We start from the raw sequence: 19,438 nt of genomic DNA, 5'->3' as shown, positions 1-19,438 counted from the left end.
CAATAATGACATTAAACCCCATTTTTATAACATCAAATAATGAAAATTGAGCACTTGGACTTACATCAGTGTCTTAACAAATACCTCAAATAATAGAAATCTTTGAGATAAATTTATTTGACTAGTTCTTTGTCTGTTTTTTTTGGCCCATGTCCCATCCACAAACACGGAGGAGGCGTGTTTTTTTAACTACACTGCAGTCAGCCACCAGGGGGCATATCTTCTGGGGGGAGCTGTTTTATCTTATCATCTTAATATAAAGTTGTTATAACCTCTATGATCATCTGACTGCTGATGCTTCTCACATTCTGCATTAATAGCGATGAACATAAGAAAACATCTGTCACAACCAACACAACCAATGGTCATAGCTTCAAAAATAAAAACCAAGCTGTAAGAAAAATGGAATTTGCAGACATTAGGTGCTTCACATCCAGAAGGACTAACTCTATGTCTAGATTGAAGGAGCATAAAGGGAATGAGAGCGAAAGGTGAGTTGAATGTGGCGCTAAAATGAAGGATAGCTGTCGAGAAGGGGCGGAGAAGAAAAAAGCTAACAAATGGAGGGACGACGTAAGAGCGAGGGCGGCGGGTCACCGACAAAAGAAAATGGAGAATGGGTTTAGAATGGGTAAAGGACAGGTGAGGCAGCGTGGCGAGGGTGTGAGCTTCCCATCGACAGTGATGAGCGCGAGCGCCGTGATGGATGGTCCAACCTCAGCCTTCCCTGCAGTGTCATTAGGCAGAGAGGTTTGCAGGACTTGTCTGAATGCGGCGTGCAGTTCCACCGCCCATTCATCACCGGGCTGCTGCTGCTGCTGCTGCGTCTGCTGAGGCCATCAGGAATAAAAAGTTCCACTGGTGTGTGCGCACGCTGCAGCTTCGGGGGGGGAAGTGAGGATTTTGACACGTGCCGTCTGTAACTCATAACCTCCTGCAACAACCGCAATTAATTTCACCGTGGCATCTGTCCTTACGCAGACTTTTCCGTCAATTGTAGTCGTAATATAGGGGCTGGGGAACGAATCGGCCTATGTGCGAGTTAGAATTCCAACTCAAGGCTTTTCCACAGATATCCAGACATTATGATTCAGCGGTTCCCACTCAGTCGGTCTGTTCAAGCCGCGCTGTGGTGCCCAAAATGGCCTCCAGCATTGACTTTATCTTCAGCTCTTTTACTCCTGTATGAATTGGATACCACTATATGGCACAGATACAGAGCAAAAGGGCAAACTCATTTTCTCCGTGCCGCGCAGCTAAACTGGTGCAGCAACAGCTTTACACCCGACCGTAAACGCACACATGTGCTCCAGATGATATGAAATCTTTTTCTCATTTCTCTCACTGATGGGCATTAACCCTCAAAGGACGACGGGGGAGAATTCTGCGGCTTTATAAGCTTAAGGCAGATTAGGATCCTGATAAATCGTACATTGTTTTTAGTTTTTTCTTTCAGGGCCGAGTTTATTGCCTGCAGACAAATGTGCACTCGAAAGTATTTGAATATAAAGGCATGAATTTTAAAAGGAAAAGCTCAATTGATTTTGTGATTTAAACGAGATTAATGGTTTGAAGAATGCAAGGAAGAAATCATATAGATGGAGAAGCAGCCAATATAACATTTGGGCTCAGGCCAGCATATGATTGGCAGGCCTGCTCTGCCGGGACATCACACCGAGTGATGGAAAACAGGCGCCGTAAACTGGAGTGGTTCTTACATAAATTGAATGGAAAAAAAGTTTTGTTTTTTTCCATCCTTTAAAGCGGTGGAGGAGAGCAGCTCGCGGAGAGCGGGTGGAGAGGCCGAGTGTGAGATTTGAGTGTCCACTTTTGGACAGATGCTCATCACACAATGGATGACAAGCTTACAGAGGTGGGAGGGAAAACCTGTCAGTCACGACGCAGCCAATACACTTCCATTTGAAGAAGCTGTCCGTCACCTGAGAGGTGCAGTAATGGCACCGCAGAGATTTGGCAGGGGGGGCCGGAGCAAATGCAGGGAGAGAAAATGATTTGGTAAACTGAAGAGGAGCCACTTCTCTGTGGCTGTTTCTCAAATCGTGAGAACAAAAGTGAAACTAGAGCATTTAGATTGACACCTGGCGGCTGAATGCATTATGGGTCATAAATCCCACATCCTCCATGTTATTGGAGGGGACATGGATCAGATTAAATGTCGGTGTCTGTCCTTTTAGGTAGTTCTTGTTACACTGATGTTTGTTCAAACGTTAATGTTTCTGACGTTTGCTTTTAATTAGTTATTTGATGCTATAACGACTGAGAGAAGCATCATGATTGACAGCTGAGAATGACTTGTGATTGGTCAAGCGGGTGTATCGGAAGCCCCGCCCCCCGAGACCCTGGCTCCAAATCCATCTTTATTCTATGTGGCTCCAGGGATTGGTATTGAATAGACATGCTAACTGCTAATTATATGTTTTGGATAAATATGCATGACTTCCTATAAGTTAAATATGAAGCTAGCTTATTTTAGCACAAAGGCTGCAAATGGCGGCGGGGGGGGGGGGCAGCCTGGCACTGTTCAGAAGTATTGCAATATGTCTTCCAATATGTCTCCCACTAATTAACAAGACATAAATAACTTTGTTTCAAGGGGAGTTGGATTTGTTGGAAGGGAACAACGATTTCCTGGAACTTTGTTGTTACTATGAAGTTGTTAAACAACGAGACACAACTTGGTAGCTTTATATTTACTGTTCAGAATATTAATCTTTTTTTAACCCAGAAACAGCTCGTATCAGATTAGTTTCCACAAACAGCAATTAAGTCTGGAGAAAACTTGCGACCCTTTTCAATCCAATTTCTACGGGAAGTAAATAAAGTTTAAACTTTTCACCTTAAACAAATCTCTCAAGGCTGCGAGTGAATAAACGTTATCAGCCGACAACCTCTTGTGGACCTCGTAAATCTAAGTTTCGGGTACAGTAAAGCGTTCTGACTTTGTTCAGATGTTTGTCATGCACCATCCGTCTCCACTCGATTGACCCTGTGCTCTCCGGGGCATTGAAAAGTGAAAATCTAACCGCAGCTAAAAACCCAGGAGTACAGATCGTCCTTGTTTGCAAACTGACAGATTTCCAACCAGCTTTGTCATGTATGCCAATTTTGTCACTGTGCATTGTAGAGATCTTCTTGTTGTTTCTGATAGCGGCCTCCGTCTGGATAAACACTTGAAAACAGTTTTGCCATACGGCTTATTTCAACAGAGGGAAATCTCAAAGATTAAAATATAAAACCTGCAAACTAGCACGTGCGTGCCTTCGTTTGGAATGGTGGAGCATAAATCTGGCTGGCTGCCGACGAGGTTATAAATCCTGCCTCCTCCATGCTAGTGGATGGGACATGGATCGGATTAACAGTCAAAGAACACCTCAAGTACATTTTTCTCAAAGATGGTTTCCTTCCCTTCAGGTAGTTGGTATCACCGTTGTTTCCCAGTAAGTTTGGGTTTAATTTGAAGCGGTAACAACGAGGTATCACATCATGATTGGCAGCTGAAACTGTGGGATATTATGGCTTCATTCCTGGAAAGTGGGGGGATCTCGAGAATATTGTGTCAAAACAACAAAGAAGAAGAAGTTGAGTAATTTGACTTTTTGTCGTTGGCACTGGAAACAGCATAGAAACCGCGTTCGCCTCTGCACAACAACACATCCCAGTTCTAATACTCATCCGATGAGGCTGGTGGCTTAAGAGTCTCTGTGTGCAGTGATGTAAATAAAACCCTTGTTTTGCCCCATAACCTAATCCTTGGACTTTATTATGCAGTTTAGCGTTGAGAGAATGTTTTTGTACCCCCAGCCTCATAATCGCCCGACTCCTCCATCCCACTTTGTTCTTCTCATCCGCCTCTTTCATGCTTCATCCACTTTTTTCCTCATTGCTTCCCGTGACCTCGGCGCACCAGCACAATAAACTGTGGCCTGATCACAAATAAAACCTAAATTGAAAGCTCATTAATGACAGATTATGGTCCCAGTGAATAGTGGCATGCAGCCGGCTTTTTCTTCTGTGTGGACTTATGGTGCAAAGACGCCGGCACAAAGGGAACAAACATTGACCTCTGCAGGAGGATGAAAGACCACAGCAGAGCTTTTGTGCCAACATCTAAGCGCATGCCGTTGATCCGAGGTTCTGACCCCCCTCTGCTATTAATGGAAAAACAAACAGCCTCTATAAGATGAAAATAACAGAAAGCTAAACGTGACTTTGTACACTTGTCCCCTTATACTGCTGCTGCCTCCCCTAACGCTCATATATAGGTTTTGAGGGGAGGCAAATCAGAGGGGGGAAGGAACGCAGGGGGTAAACCAACCGTGATTACTGTGAGAGAACACGGCAGGAGGTCAAATAAAAATGTATGACAGAAGGTAGGAAGGAGCTAATTGGCTTGCTGAGCAGGGAAACCAGCCCCATCCATTCCCCTGGCTTTATTTAGACATGCCCTTCATTAGGTGAGTACAAAGGGGACAGAGCAATGATCACATTTATCCCAGGGAGGTGTGTGTGTGTGTGTGGGGGGGGGTGCACTTACAGTCTGTGTGTGTGTGCATGTTTGTCACTAAGGGATCCGGGGGTCTCCTTGTTTTTATATGTCTCTGTCTCAGTGCGAACGTCAGGCGATGATCCGCGAACAGAGACAGGGATGAGATGGATGAGGTCGGCGACGTGTGTGTGCATGCAGCTCTGTTTGTTGGAGACTTTGTCAAGATCTCAGCGGCATACTGTGTGTGTGTGTGTGTGTGTGTGTGTGTGTGTGTGTGTGTGTGTGTGCAGGAAAAAAACATTCACTAGTTTCTGCACTCAAACATGCATTACTGTACAAGGATGGATATGTGCAAATACACATTTATGCACGCAAAACACACACACACACACACATTGATTAATGAAATTTACCATCAAGGGTGAATTTAATAGCAATGTCATATTAGACCCTAAAGAGGAAATATTCCACTGAAGGTAAAGAACAGACAAAGAAAAAAATACATTCTCCACAAGAAATTCATTTTAAAATGCCGATAACTGAGTCATCTGCTTTGTGCTTTCCATCCAACCAGCAGCTTGTGTGTGGAAATAACAAAGACGGACTAAAAAGCTCATTCCGGTGCATTAAAAGCCTCCTAACAAGGCCATGAAGTGGAATTGTTCCTGCCGTACTCCACAGAGAGCGAGTGTTGAATGGGGAGCGGTGCAGGATAATGTCCTCTCCTTCGAGCTACCTCAGCTATCAAACGCTCTCCGCGCATTGACCTCCACTAATCATCTCCGCTAAGTGGCAATTTAGAAAATTATCCCCCAAATTTCTCTTTTAAAGCGAATGACTCTTTTAAATGAAGTCATGTTGTCCAGATCAATGAGCTCGAGGAGATTTTTAAACGGCGTCGAGTTCCGCTCTGTAACTTCTTTTTTCTCTCTGCTGATAATAAATGGAATTTAAAAAAAAACGTGTGTTTACGCGTCCGTGCCCGTGAGATTGCTTGAAAAACGCTCGGATGTGAAAGTTCATCCTTGACCTTGGAAACAGTTTGACAAAAACAAAAGTCTTCACACGCGGTTTTACTAACTCATTTGCATAGCGAGCACAGTCTGCGTTGTGTTCACAACATTCAAGGACAACACAATATTATCGTCAAACAGCTGCAGTTCACTCCATTGAAGCTTCCTGTGATAACGACGGACAAAAGTTCGAGGTGGTTTTCGGTCAATGTTACGTCGGAGGGAACATTGTTTCATGATTATTTACTCCATACACCTGCTGTTTGTGTTGTGTTGTGGCGTCTAAATGTTAGTTTCAGTCTCAACACAGAAGAAAAAAACTGGCAGATCCCCAGTGCTGTGAGTCACACATTAGCTGGACCTGCAGCCGCCAACGCCCGTCTTGTCGTTTCCTCGTTTGCGTTGTGGTGTTGTGTTTTGTTTGTCCTTCAAATAGCACAGTCTTGAGCTGTCTGTTTATTTCAATGGAACTTAAATATAGGAAAAGGAAACGTACGGTATAAGAAACACAAAAGACAAACTGAACTTTTTTTTTTAAAGGACTCAAGCTGCTTTCAGACTTTAACTTCTGCTTATTCTTTGGAGGTCGTTTGGGGGAGACGGAGACAATTCCAGGTGATACTGGAGCGAGAGGCGGGGGAACTTCCTGGAGAGGTTGAAATTCAGACATTTTACGGAAGTCTTCGAGTGTTCATTTAGTAAATTATGCGAATGTGCCGTCCAATGGGTGCAGGTCACAGGTGTAGGTGGGCGTGCGGTGTCCGTCAGGCCCCACCCCCTGCTCCTCCATATATGGTTACCCCTGGTTTCCGTGGCTTGATAATCAGGAGTGCACACATTGTGAAGTTCAACTAACACCTCCCATGTATGTGTGTGTGCGCGTGGAATCGGCCTGAGTGTGTAACTGCGTGCATGTCCCATCTTTCCACCCGTTGCAGTCGACAGAGGAAGTGAGCGATGCGATAGAGCCGACTCCTCTTTTCTCTTCCTGTCTATGATTCCCCTGCTGTAACCCGCCCATACATTATTGAGCGCTGAAGAACATTGTTCCACGGTGTTAATTTTTCAACAGGCCAGGGGTGGACTGCAGACACAACCCATCCCTAAGCCTCGGGTTCGTCGGGTCACTGATGCATACAGTACTGTCGTGTGTGTGTGTGTCTGTGTGTGTGTGTGTGTGTGTGTGTGTGTGTGTGTGTGTGTGTGTGTGTGTGTGTGTGTGTGTGTGGTCATTTATTTCTTCTGACTGCACTTATTTCCTCACACACAGCTCGTGCTCTGTCTGGGAAAAAAAACTCGCACAGTAACCCCTTGAATCCATCTTTTTGCTATTACCGTTTTTAAAAAAATGACTCGATAACTCTTTACTTTACCCATGTAACAAAAACCTCCCGACAGAAATTCATATAAAATCCTCCAGTACATTGAGTTTAGAAAGGAGTGGATTTAAACCCTGCCTGTTTTTAGTGCACAAGGACGTCGGTGGAGCGTGGCCAAGGTTATCTGCCGGGACGTTTCACGCAGCGTTCTCCGCCATATGATCCTGACACACAAGAAGCTCCTCTGCTTTATGGTGTCCCATAATACAGGAATTGATTTGCCTCCATAAACATAATAGCATAATACGCTCAGTGCGCTGTGCTCAACGCTCGACCACTGAGGAGATTTTTCTCTCTGGATCTTGAGGGAAATTAAAGCCGGCTGCTATCCGAGCAAAGCAAACACGCACGTAAACACCCACAATGTGCACGTGAAGGAAACAAGCAGTTGCACATAAAAGTATCAAGAGAGTAGTGGCCTGTGTATTTTTCTTTAATTTGTCGTTTTTCCTTCCCTGCACCTGTGTGCTCAAACTTTTCCTCTTCTCTTCGCGGCGATCTGTTTCAATGCGTTAGCTGCTTAGTCTGGCTTTGCAAGTCATTATTGGCGGATCGCTGTGGGCTAAGTGATAAAAGCAAGCATGCAAGCTGAGAGCTTAGCCTTTCGCGGCTAAAGGTTAGCTCATAGATTTACGGCTGCCGTCCCTCTTTGCCCGGGCTGTTTAAAGAGGTAGACACTTTTAATGTTTCACCGGTAGCTGATTGATCGCGACCAGACACCGATATCTTATCCCCACAGTCGAGCGATGGGAACAGTGGAGAGCAGAGGCGTGTGCGTGATTGTTGAGATTTCAAACTTCTGATTCTATATGAAATCAGATTTTGCATCCTGTGCCAAATTAGTTTAGCTCTCTCCGCTGTTCCCGTTGATTCATGGTGTATTGTTTTACTGACGAGTCATTCGATATTCCTCTGTGGTTCCCCCCCCCAACTTTCCAGCTTGTCATCGCTTCAAAGCAAAGTACTTCCAACACCTCATCGCTCTGCAGATTTCTCAGGGGTAATTTCTCCTCCTCTTATTCTTCAGACAGTGTTGACATAAACACATCTCATGTTTTAAAAAAGGGAAAAGTAAAGATTAAAGAAGTGTAGGTGGGGGAATCAAATCACATTTGAAGCGGTATTCAATCCCTCTGATTTATCTTGTGACCACTCTAGGGTCCCGGCTGCCAGGTTCGAGAACCTCCCTCCTGGAACGACTAGAATGAATGAAGAATTAACGCCACGGCAACATAAAATCTAATGTATGCTAGATGTGTCCAGATTGCCGACCTCAATTTTGTAAGATGAATAAATAGAACATGACAAATGGGTAAATAAACACGGCTGATGATGAACTTGTCCTTGGCCGGGTCTCCCGGACAGTGCAGGGGTCTCTGGACCCGCAGTGCTGGAGGACTGCCAGCCGAAGTGATGCCGTGAGAGGAGAGCAGAGCAGCGAGAGTGGAGATTAGTGGCCGGCAGCGTGGTCTCATGGGAAATGCAGTGCTACAGGCGAGCAGGAGGAGGAGGAGGAGGAGGAGGAGGAGGAAGGCGTCTCTGAGCCACGAATGGAACAAAAAGAGCCGACAGTAATATTCTGCAGACGTGCTAACAGCTGTGAGCCCGGGCGAAATTTGTGTGTTTGTGCACATGTATGTATGGAAGTGTGTGTGTTTGTGTGTGTGTGAGTGAACAGTGGAGTGAAGAACTGATTGCTTCGGTATAATCCATCTGCCATATACTGTGTGTGTGTGTGTGAGGGCTAACTATGGTTCAATACCATCATTGTGAGGACATTTTGGATGGTCCTCACAAATTCAAAGTGGTGTTTGAGGGTTAAGACTTGTTTTAGGGTTAGAATTAAGGATAGGTTAGGTTTGGGTTAGTTATGATGGTTACAAGGGAATGCATTATGCCAATGAGTGTCCTCACAACTATATAGAGACAACTGTGTGTGTCTGCGAGTGTGTGAGTGTGTGTGTGTATGGACAGAGGCAAGTAGAAATCAGCAGCTGGCCTTGGTTTGAGTGTCTCCAAGGGATGAGTAAAATATCATTCACACACACACACACACTCTCAAACAACTTTCTCACCCACAAGACATATACACACAAATCTGCAGTTCTGTGCTGACATTCATACACTGGTAAATCTTGACACACACACACACACACACACACACACAGGGAGGGCCACACCACAGTGTGTGCTAAATAAAGACAGACAGCAGAGCAGATTTTCACACCCAGCGGGACCATTAGCAGCTCGGTTAGACCACCAGCAAACCTCAATCCTCATCAGCATCACAAACACACACACATCCGCACACCTGCCATCAAAGAGTGACACACACACGAATGGACCATCCGCACACATGCAGGCGTCGGCACACACACATAAACACTCATCTGCACCCTCACACACGTTCATTACACATTAGTAATTAATCGTGAGTTGGCTGTGACTATCAACAGCAGCGAGTACGTTGGTGTGTGTGTGTGTGTGTGTGTGTGTGTGTGTGTGTGTGTGTGTGTGTGTGTGTGTGTGTGTGTTGGGGCCCCCAGGCAGCAGCTGAAATATGTATGCCGTGTCCGGGAGCACCGGGCCCCTGAGGATTGAGGTAGGAAGGGAGGTTGCTACTCATGGCTGCCGCTGCAGCACCGCGGCCTTCTGGGAACAGAAGTAGCCCCCGTGTGCAGCGACAGCCCGACTTCTCTGTGAGAGCTCGGCGGTGTGTTCCGAACCCGAGTCTCTGAAGCTCCTGAAAGGTGTCGACGCCGCTGAGCCGAGCGAACTCTCCCAGACACGGAGAAGGTTCAGTATAAACAGGCCCTTTTTTCTGGAAATTGCAAGAGGACATTTCACAGACAGTGGACGAGATGTGGAAGGGATCGAACAAACAAGATTAATTCAACACGTCCAACGCATATCACCCTGAGCTCAAAGTGGTTTTTATTCAGTGTGAGTGCAGCAGAAAACCAGCTTTCGACGAGATTGTGGACAGATTGTCGTGAAATGACGTGAAGTGAAACCTGAACTTGGAAAACAACAACATAATATAATGTAGAGATGATTGTTAATGTTTCAGTTTAGCCGTTTTCCTTTTAGATATTGTCTGGGGGTTACCTTTATTGATTGGAAAGTAAGAGCATGAAAAGTGGTCGAGACAATGAAGGAAGACACGCAGCGAAAGGCCAAGTGGAAATCGAGCCTCTATTTTCGACTTGTGTTCTTTTAGTATTAATCTTGTTTTGTGTACTTTTTCAAACGTTAGCCCAGAGAAGCCTACAGACCGATTCTGGTAAGGAGAATTAAAAAGGGTTGTTCTTATATTGAGCTTATGGTTTGTGGGGGGAAATAAAGAGAATTGTCTCGCATGCTATAGCTCTTGTTATTTTCAAAATGAATCTCTTCAAGTTCTTCTCAATTATACATTCCCACCTCGGGGCAGGAAATTGTACCTGGCACTGTTCTCATTAATGAGGAAGCTGATTTAATTGACTGTGTGCTGCAGACTGGGCTGTGAGAGTCCGTCTGACACACTAACCCGCATGTACACACACACACAGACACACACACATGTGTCCCAGCTTTGAGTCAACCTGGGCTGCGTCTTCGGGGAGCGTCCGCTGTCGTGAGCTGTGCTGTATGCAAATGAGGAGCCTCTATCACATAATAATTGCACCGTGTTGCACGGGAAGAAGAAGACGTCTGCATTTCCGATGAGGCTGAAGTCGGTTTGGGTCTGTGGGTGCATTTGAGCTCCCGTAGTTAAGTTAACACTCAATTGAATTTATATCTAAAAGCACTTTGGCCTCAGCAAAGTTTCAACTACTACTTTTTTTATGATTGGGACAGATATAAACTGTGAAAGTAAGAGAGTGGTATCAGCAGCGTATTCCTCTGCCAAGGCCAAGCAGGCCACTTAAATCCTGCACTAAATACGTCATGTTTGTTTGGATGCAGTTCTGAAACTAATAAAGATTCGTATAAACTGTCGATTCTCCGCTGAATTCACATTATCTCAGGTTTCTAGTCCCATTTGTCACCGCGCAGCAGCTGAATAAAAGCCCAGCCCCCCCGTATTTATTGGGATCCACGACGAGTTGCATGTTCCCGATGTTTTTCGTCAAGATCCATCAATTCTTCGAGGGAAACTTTGTTCAGATTCCGTATATTTTGTGAAATCCTCCTGACAAACAACCAAAAAGGTGTAAAAACATAACCTCCTTCCTCTGTGACTGAAATAAAGTTTCAGAATCTCATTTCACAGAAAGGATTATCTGTGTCTCGGCCCCGTTGTGTTGTGTTGTGTCATGTAAGAGCAAAGAATAAATATATTTTCAACCAACTTTAAAGAAATCTGTCAAAGGAAAATGCAAATGTAGGAATAACTCTTCAGCACGTAGCTCCTAGCTCCATCTGAACTTGTTTATCAGTTGCATTATTTTCGCAGGGCCCTTATTTTCTGACCGTATGATTAATTGATTAACGGTGGGATAATTGACATACGGGTCGCCCGTGAAATTAATTAGAAGCCGCGGCCCTGAGCCCTTAAGTCAGCACATGTGCCGATGGTGTTTGTTTCCCACTGCGTGTGCTGATTCCACGGCTAGATACCACTGATGAGCTCTCATGGACTTCCTAATGAGAGGCACTGCTGCAGATACTCATCAGTGATCAATGTTGTCTTTGGCCTCGCACCTTCCTGCGGGTGAACGAGCGCCTGTGTGGGGGTGAGACCATATGCACGCTTGCATTTTTTTATTTTTTTATTATTTGGCACATCCCCTCTTCCCCTCCCATCGCCGCCTGTCTCCTTCCTCTTCTTCCCCCTGTGCCTCCCTCGTCTTCTGCTTCCCACCTCATTCTCTTTTATCTCCCCATCGCAGATAAAAGCAAAGCGCACATCGCCAGGGAACAATTAGTCCCGGCCATCTCGAATCACTATTGAACATCTCAATCTCCCTCCATTTTGCAGCCTATCTATTTCCAGGCAACGCATTAACCCACATTGCTTTGGGAGACGTCCAGGAACTCCAACTCTTTAAGGCAGCTCAGTATCTATTTTACATTTTATCTCCCGTTTGCATCTGTTAAGCTCCGTATCCGCCATGCCGCTCTCTCATATATCACTTTCCCCCTGTTCTCCTCTTATTTCACTTCACCGAACTTGTGCTTCTCCTTCTGTATCATTGTGTATTTGTTGTTTGGCGCTGAACAGACTTCACTTCAGTGTGAATTTCTATTCTATTATATGTCTGTTTGTGCTTTTGCTGTTGGAGGCTTTCTTCAGTTGTTTTCAGGCATAAACTTGAGAAAATGGCCCGAAAAATTGGGTTCAGACATTTTGCCTTTTTATGAAGAAAACAGCAGGAGATTATCTGGGTCAGACACATTCATGACAACAGAGTCATTTTCCAAATTTTTCAGCCAAGTGTTGGTGTCTGGGTAGAAGATGAAGGAGGCAGCATACGATGTATGAGTTAAGACCGAGTCTCTTCTGGACTCTGTAACTTGTTTTGAGAGTTTCGATATCGGTCCTTTTCACCAAAATCTATTAAATCTCACCGTCTTTCCAAGAAAACATCTTTGTCGGCATCTTCTAAGTCGTACGGCTCCTTGTTTTCACCCTAAGATATTTGTATTTGTCTATTTTTGCATCTGTCATGTGTCAGAGACCTCATCAATACGCCCACTTGTGAATTCACACGTGCATTTTCCTGCCGTATTCTCACTCTGACATTTTCCCGGACATTTTACTCGGGGGGGCTGGCAGGGAAAAGTTCCAGAAAATGTCCGGAGCAGCTGACTCGGACATTTGCATTCTCCAAAACAGTCCCTCCGGAAAGATTTGGTAAAATGTCCGGACTCTTGTGCTCGTCTGAAAGCAGCTTTCATGTCAGACTGGTTAAGACAGAACAGTCAGGATCACAAGCAGCACGAGTTTGAACTTGAAGACACGAGATACTTGAATCTGACGGATCAATACTTCGCTGGTGCTTTGGCGCTTCGCTGAGTCTCCTCTGTCTTTTTATATTTGGTTATAAATATTTATCCGTGCGGCCCAGCCTGACGCTGGGCTCAGGTTAACAAAAGTCAGAAGCCAGCCAAGTTCATAAATATGCATCACGGAGGTGCTGGAACTTATGAATATTTATTCTCGACTTGTTGAGATGTGTCATTCACTTTTGAACTGTGAACAACTGTTTTTGCAAACTGTGAGTGTCTTTGTCTCTTAAAAAATCTTCATCGTATCGTCTCTCTGCGATTTGTCACCTTGGAATTTGTAAATGCAAAAATATTTCTTCTTACAAATTTTAAAAACTAGTTCCTGGATATAGCTACAAGACAGTAATGTGGGCCCATTATACTTTACCTTCAATCCTTAAATATCATATTTGTTCTCTTGCTCTCTGTTCTACTCTCATCCCCCCTTCTTCCCTCCTCCTCTCTGTCTACCTCCAGTGGATTTGTTGAGCCGAAATGGAAGAACTAAATATCAGCACTATAGATCATTTTGACAGTTTAATTTCAATGCCTGATTATCAGTCAATTTGATAATTATATTGTCCAACCATCCAATTAATGTGTTCTATATTTACAATGATCATCAAGTAAGCTCTCCATCTTTGCATCATTTATCAAGGCTGAGATATTGGAAGCGTGAGGGACCTTGACAGTTTTGCGTTCCAGGCGCCTTGATTGAGATATAAAGCTCAAAGCGGGTCTGGTGGCACGTTCGCCGTGTGCGTTACCCTGTGGAGACGTTGTCCCTGGTCTTCAATCCGTTACTTCACACTCTGCGGAGCGTGTTCCAGAAACACTAAGCGAGCGAACGACGGCGTGGAGGCGAACGAATGATGAAAGGATTTCATGCCTCCTCCTCCTCCTCCTCCTCCTCCTCCTCCTCGTCGTCTTCGCCTCTCCCCTGTCAGCTCTGTCTGGCTGGGAGGAGAGTGCCACGCCGTGCCAGTGAGTTACTGACACATAAATACACAGAGCAGGGGGATGCAGGACTCATCCTTCATGACTTGACGCCTCTGCTTCCTCTTCCTCTGTCAGCCAGACATTCCCTGACACTCCCAGACGAGATCACCCGGCACTCGTGAGATTCGGTAGCTCCGACCGGGACACGTTCAGATGGGGTTTTCCATCTGGAGTGTGGCTGCTTGGTGTTTACACGTCGGCGGTAAACAAATACACCGGAGTTTGCTCTGTCTCAGATACGATCGCAGCATCTGACCAATCTGCTCTGCTGCCATCAGAGAGATGTAACCATTAACCACGGTCGCCTCCCGTCACAAAGCTTTTCAGGAGTTCAACGTTTGCTCGTTAAAGTTTGGGTTCACATGAAGTAAATTTGCTTTTTTTCTCTCTTATCCCAAAATCTCACACTTTATTTCCCCCCGTCATTCTTTTGTCTGTGTTTTCATTTGCTCTTCTTCTTGCCTGCGGGTTAACGGATGTGTGTGGGATTTAGGAGTAGGTGTGCTTTTGAGGTATTTGTCGTTGGTTCAACAGCAAAGTCTTATGGGGGGGGGGGAAACTGCATAAATCCTCAATTTCAAACCCTGTTGTTTGTTCTTCACAGATGACGTGCCTCCCTACTTCAAGACGGAGCCGGTGCGTAGTCAGCTCCATCTGGAACGCAACAGGCTGGTGCTGACCTGCATGGCCGAGGGCAGCTGGCCACTGGAGTTCAAATGGATCCACAACAGCACGGAGTTAACTCGCTTCTCACTGGAGTACAGGTGAATTCAAGCTGAATGACTGTGTGCAGGGCGGCAAAGAAAGAGAGGGATGTGATGTGTTGCTGAATGAAAGACTGATCGATAACTAAACCAAAAGTAGAGCGCGTGTTTGCCAAGGCCGGAACAGTCCAACACATGACAGGTTCTTATGGAAGAGAAAAGAAGGTGGTGTGATATCCGAGATGATTTGTCATAAAATATTGTCCTAAAAATAGGATCTGTGCATTTTATTCTTATAAATTAATGAAATATCTGGAGAAATGTGATTTGTTGCAGTGTCAACAAAGATTAAATCGGCACCAAATCTGCAACCGCACCAAAAACTGATTTTCCAACAAACCTCTAATTAGATAAAGTGATAATATTTTATATCTAAAAGCTCAAAGGTCAGTTTTACCCTCACACCATGACTCAGGGACAGATCGAGCATTTGTAACCAGATTTCCTTGCATCATATTGGATGATGATGTGTTTTGATAAAATCCGAGACGTGTAAAATTAAAGCACAAATCCGTTTTTCACCTTTGCCAATTCTGTAGTTCCTGCTCTCGGTAGTATTTTATCCGTGTATTTTATTTAGCACCACAGCAGTGCCATTATGTAGCAGCTTATGAAATAAAGAAATGGCTCCTGCTGTTTTGCTTTTTCTCTGCCTCCACCTTTCCCCTGGTGGCTCTGTGACCTCCATCATTCTCTCTGGGGAGGCAGCGAGCGGGCGAAAGCCGTGAATGCGGGTTAGAGCAGGAGATAAACCGTCTTTAATGGTAACTGGAAGATCCTAATCAAGTGGCAAACATTGCCGTTATCTCGGGGAGCAGCGAAGTCTGCACCGAGTGTTTCTGTGCGTGTGTGTGTGTAGACAGAGGTGTAAATGAAGCTCTGGAGGATCGAGAGAAAGTTCCTCGACGCACACTTTGCTGATCTTAGCTGAACTGTTTGTGTTCATGTGTGAGGAAGAGTGTGTGTGTGTGTGTGTGTGTGTGTGTGAAAACAACAGAGGGCCATCGTACGAGCAATATCGGCCTCGTTGATGGAGCGCAGCCTTTCTTCTGACAATCTCTGGAGGCAGATAAGATCAGAGCCAAGTGAGGAAGGGCAGAAGTGACACACAGATGCTGGAACAATTGATCAGAACGGACTGTACTTGAGAATAACAGTGTGTGTTATAGCCTCGGGGCCCCTTTGACTTTATTACAGGGTGAGTGATAGAACGGGTGATTAAACAAGTAGTCAGGCACCAGGCTACCTAGTATTCTCTCTTTCTCTGCGTGTAGTCTGTGCAGGATAGTTTCCCCAAAAATTATTAAAGTGACAAGGATTCCCACGGTGCACAACAGACAATGTGTGTATAATACAACACATTTATTCAGGCAGTATTGATCATGCAGCAGCTGGAGTGTTTAACAACAGTCTTTTATGAGCAACTTTAACAGTATATTGATCTTTGACTATTGTTCAACTTTAAAGCTATTTTGGTTCATGTTGTGTAAAGTCAGTGCAGCGCATTTGTTTTGCTTTGGCTGTTGACAGGTTAGCTTGTCTCAACCCATGCATGGTGCAACATATAGATTTTTTAATCCTGACTTTGTGCTCCGTCAATAACCGAGTGTCAACCCACCGTGACCTCACCCGGATTGAGACAGTAGTTTTCTTAAAGAATTATTTTCACATTGGCCGGAATGAAGTGAAGTCAGGGAATCCTTAGTCGTGAAACCCCTCCTGCAAACAGAGACATAAACAAACAAGGACGATAACAGTACCGCTCAAATCCCAATTAACATCAGATCAGACTTTCCCTGTGTGTGTCTGTGTGTGTCTGTGTGTGTGTGTGTGTGTGTGTGTGTGTGTGTGTGTGTGTGTGTGTGTTGTTTGTGTGAGTCTACAGTCTCCCTCACTCTTGCACTCTGCCTTTCTCGGTGCCAGCAGAGATTTGCGCAGAGCAGCCCCTCATATTAATGAGGTTATGGTAGAGGTCCCCAGTGCTGAGCGCTGTTTTAAATATTGACACCATGCGACTTGACCTTGTGTCCTCTGGCAACCGATCAATACTTCAAGGTATGTGCATGAGCAGGCATCACTATTCAACTCTATTCTCTCTCTCTCTCTCTCTCTCTCTCTCTCTCTCTCTCTCTCAGTGGAGGTAAGGCAGCGGCCCAGTCTCAGTGATGGGCTGTGGGTTCTGCCACTCTAGGGAGAGAACAGGCTCAGCATTGACTGCTGTCAGATTAAAGCAACATCACCTCCTGTACGAACCATCTGGGCGCCGAGCGGCCTCGCACACACACGCCGTCACACACGCCGTCACACACCGTTCGACCCCGGCCTCCTGCTCTCTTTGTTCACAAATAATAATTTAAAAAAGATTTATCTGCAAATTAAAATTCAACTTCATTAAGATGGAAGATTGCATCTGACACAATTGAGGATTGTCGAGCCCCTCGGCCGCAGCATTATCCTGCAGACAATGTGGAGATCGGTGGAGCTATAAATACACAACGCAGCACCGCAGCTTCCAGTCACATGACGAGAACAAAAACTCAGGGGCAATTACATGGCACGCTCCCAGACTTTATGCTGCTGCACATTAGCCGAGTTAATTATTAATCAAACCTCAAGAGTTATTTTTGTTTGTCAACTTCTTGGCCGGGGGAAGCTGGAGTGCAGCCTCGGTTTCTTTTTTTACCTGTGGGGGACAAACTTTTTTCCCCAAAAGTCAAAAGAGGACTTCACAAAGGCAGGAAAATAAAAAAAAACACCAAAGTGGACGTGATCTAATCAGCAGTCACTCCCCGAACGTCATGGAGACGACGTGACAGCGCCGGCGTCACGAGCTCATTCTGATTGACTTATCATCTCCGTCCCTTGTTGTTGTCAAATTATTTTGAGGAGTGAAAATTAGTTTCCCTCTACGGGGCAATCAGAATGAAAAAGAAGAGCTCTCGTGGTCGTCTCTGCGTCTGACAATCAGGACAGAAAAAGAAAGAGAAAATGAGATATACATTTTGACAGCTGGCATAATGGAGTGTCACAGGGCTCCCTCCAGTAATGACTGCTCTCTGTGAAGTGTGACAGTTGTGCAGAGAAAAAACATGCAATCGACAGGTGCGTGTTTCTTCACACTCTCCTCTTTGTTCATCCTGTCTGGTTTAATCCGGTCGTACGTGAAGCACCGCCGAGCATCCATGTAGGTTGTTTTTTTTCAACAGATATAATTTCATGGTGGCTCTGAACAAATTAACACGAGTTCAGTACGATATTACTGCAAGTCCGGAGGGAGGAGATGGCGAGCTCGGCGTTCTAACTAGATGGAGATGAAGGAGGAACACGGGAGAGTAGCTGTAGATGTGTGTGTGTGTGTGTGTGTGTGTGTGTGTGTGTGTGTGTGTGTGTGTGTGTGTGTGTGTGTGTGTGTGTGTGTGTGTGTGTGTGTGGTATTCTGGTGTTCTGTTAATCGCTTCCAACTATTGCCACATAATCTCGGCAAGAGTAGAAACCAAATTACGTCGAAAACAAAAACTTTATTGTCAGTCAGCCGTCATGAACACTAATCTGTCATAAACAATCCTGAACGACAAACTAGGAGGAAGCTCCGAGCCACGTCAATGCAGTGTTTCCCATTAAATACTGTGACGGCCATAATCTCTCATAAATTCCTTTTTTGCAGCATGCTTGCTTATAATCCGTAAAGTTTTTACCATCCACAGTGATGTGCGTACCCACAAGGGAGTAAGGAAGTTGTCCTGTCTGTGTGTGGGGATATCAACAGGGTCAAGTTGAATGCATGGGAAAGAAATGGGATGAGGATTTAAGCATTGCATAAGATTTTGATCTTCAAATTCTCATTCACTTACTTTAATCCAGATTTCCCATGTTCAATCCTCCCTGTAGATTCAGATTGGCATCATCCTGTTCAACCTCACAAATCCACGCATTGCTCTTCCTGCTGCTGCTGCTGCTCACTTTCTCTCACACATTGTTTAGTTAAATCCAGACATTATATTCTGTTTGTGACACCCCTCGTCTAATTAATCTATAGCGCATGTAATTTCTACTGTTCAAGGACCCGCGAGGAGGCTGTGAATAAAAGTATTAAATTAAAAAATAAACCACTCTAAACCTAGAGTCCTTCTACTGGATGAAATGAGCGTGTCCTTGAAAAACCTACCAGGTTATATATTCATGCTCAATAACGTGCTAGGAAAAAAGAAGAGATTTGTAGATTTAAAGATAACAGAGTTTATGATCTGCAGGCAACAGAGGATGAGCTGATTATTAGTTGCTCGCCATGTAGTCACCGCATTAGCTCTAAAGAGATTAGCAATATTCGAAAGAGTAGCGCTGACGTACGATTACAGGCAGACAACTCTCTTGCACTTGGGTCTATCGGACAGAGGCAGCCAGGCAGCACCTCTCTCTCTCTCTCTCTCTCTCTCTCTCTCTCTCTCTCTCTCTCTCTCTCTCTCTCTCTCGCTCTCTCTCTTTCTCTCACTCCCTCTCGCTAGCTCTCTCTCTCTCTCTTTCTCTGGATGACCTTAATGGATTCCTATCTGTAACTAAAAATGTCCATTCTCTATCTTTCTGGCATTCTCCTCCGCAGCCCCCAGATACAATAGATTTTTTTAACCTTCTCTCTACCCCCCCCCCCACACACACACACTCTCTGCCATCGTTCACTTCTTGTTTTCTACGGTGGAGTGGAGTGAGTGAGTGAGTCAGAAAGCGCAAGCGAGAGAGAAAGAGACGGTTTATTATGCACATGTGTGTGTTCACGTGTTTGCATGGATGAGTCTCTTCCACGTACGG

At 45.0% G+C, this 19,438-nt stretch overlaps 1 protein-coding gene across 6 annotated transcripts in view; it reads left to right on the top strand.

Annotated features, from left to right (window-relative positions):
• sdk2b (sidekick cell adhesion molecule 2b) overlaps positions 1-19,438 on the top strand; it is a 237,956-nt gene that overhangs the window by 147,889 nt on the left and 70,629 nt on the right. For all 6 annotated transcript variants that reach the window (XM_035144861.2, XM_035144858.2, XM_035144860.2 and 3 more), the window contains exon 2: positions 14,476-14,635. In XM_035144861.2, the coding sequence (XP_035000752.2) occupies positions 14,476-14,635 (160 nt within the window). The remainder of the gene's footprint in view (positions 1-14,475; positions 14,636-19,438) is intronic.

The sequence above is a fragment of the Hippoglossus stenolepis genome, chromosome 21 (assembly GCF_022539355.2).
Source record: "Hippoglossus stenolepis isolate QCI-W04-F060 chromosome 21, HSTE1.2, whole genome shotgun sequence".
Classification (NCBI taxonomy): Eukaryota; Metazoa; Chordata; class Actinopteri; order Pleuronectiformes; family Pleuronectidae; genus Hippoglossus; species Hippoglossus stenolepis.
Note: the sequence above shows the minus strand (reverse complement) of the source record. Positions and strands in the feature narration are given on the sequence as shown.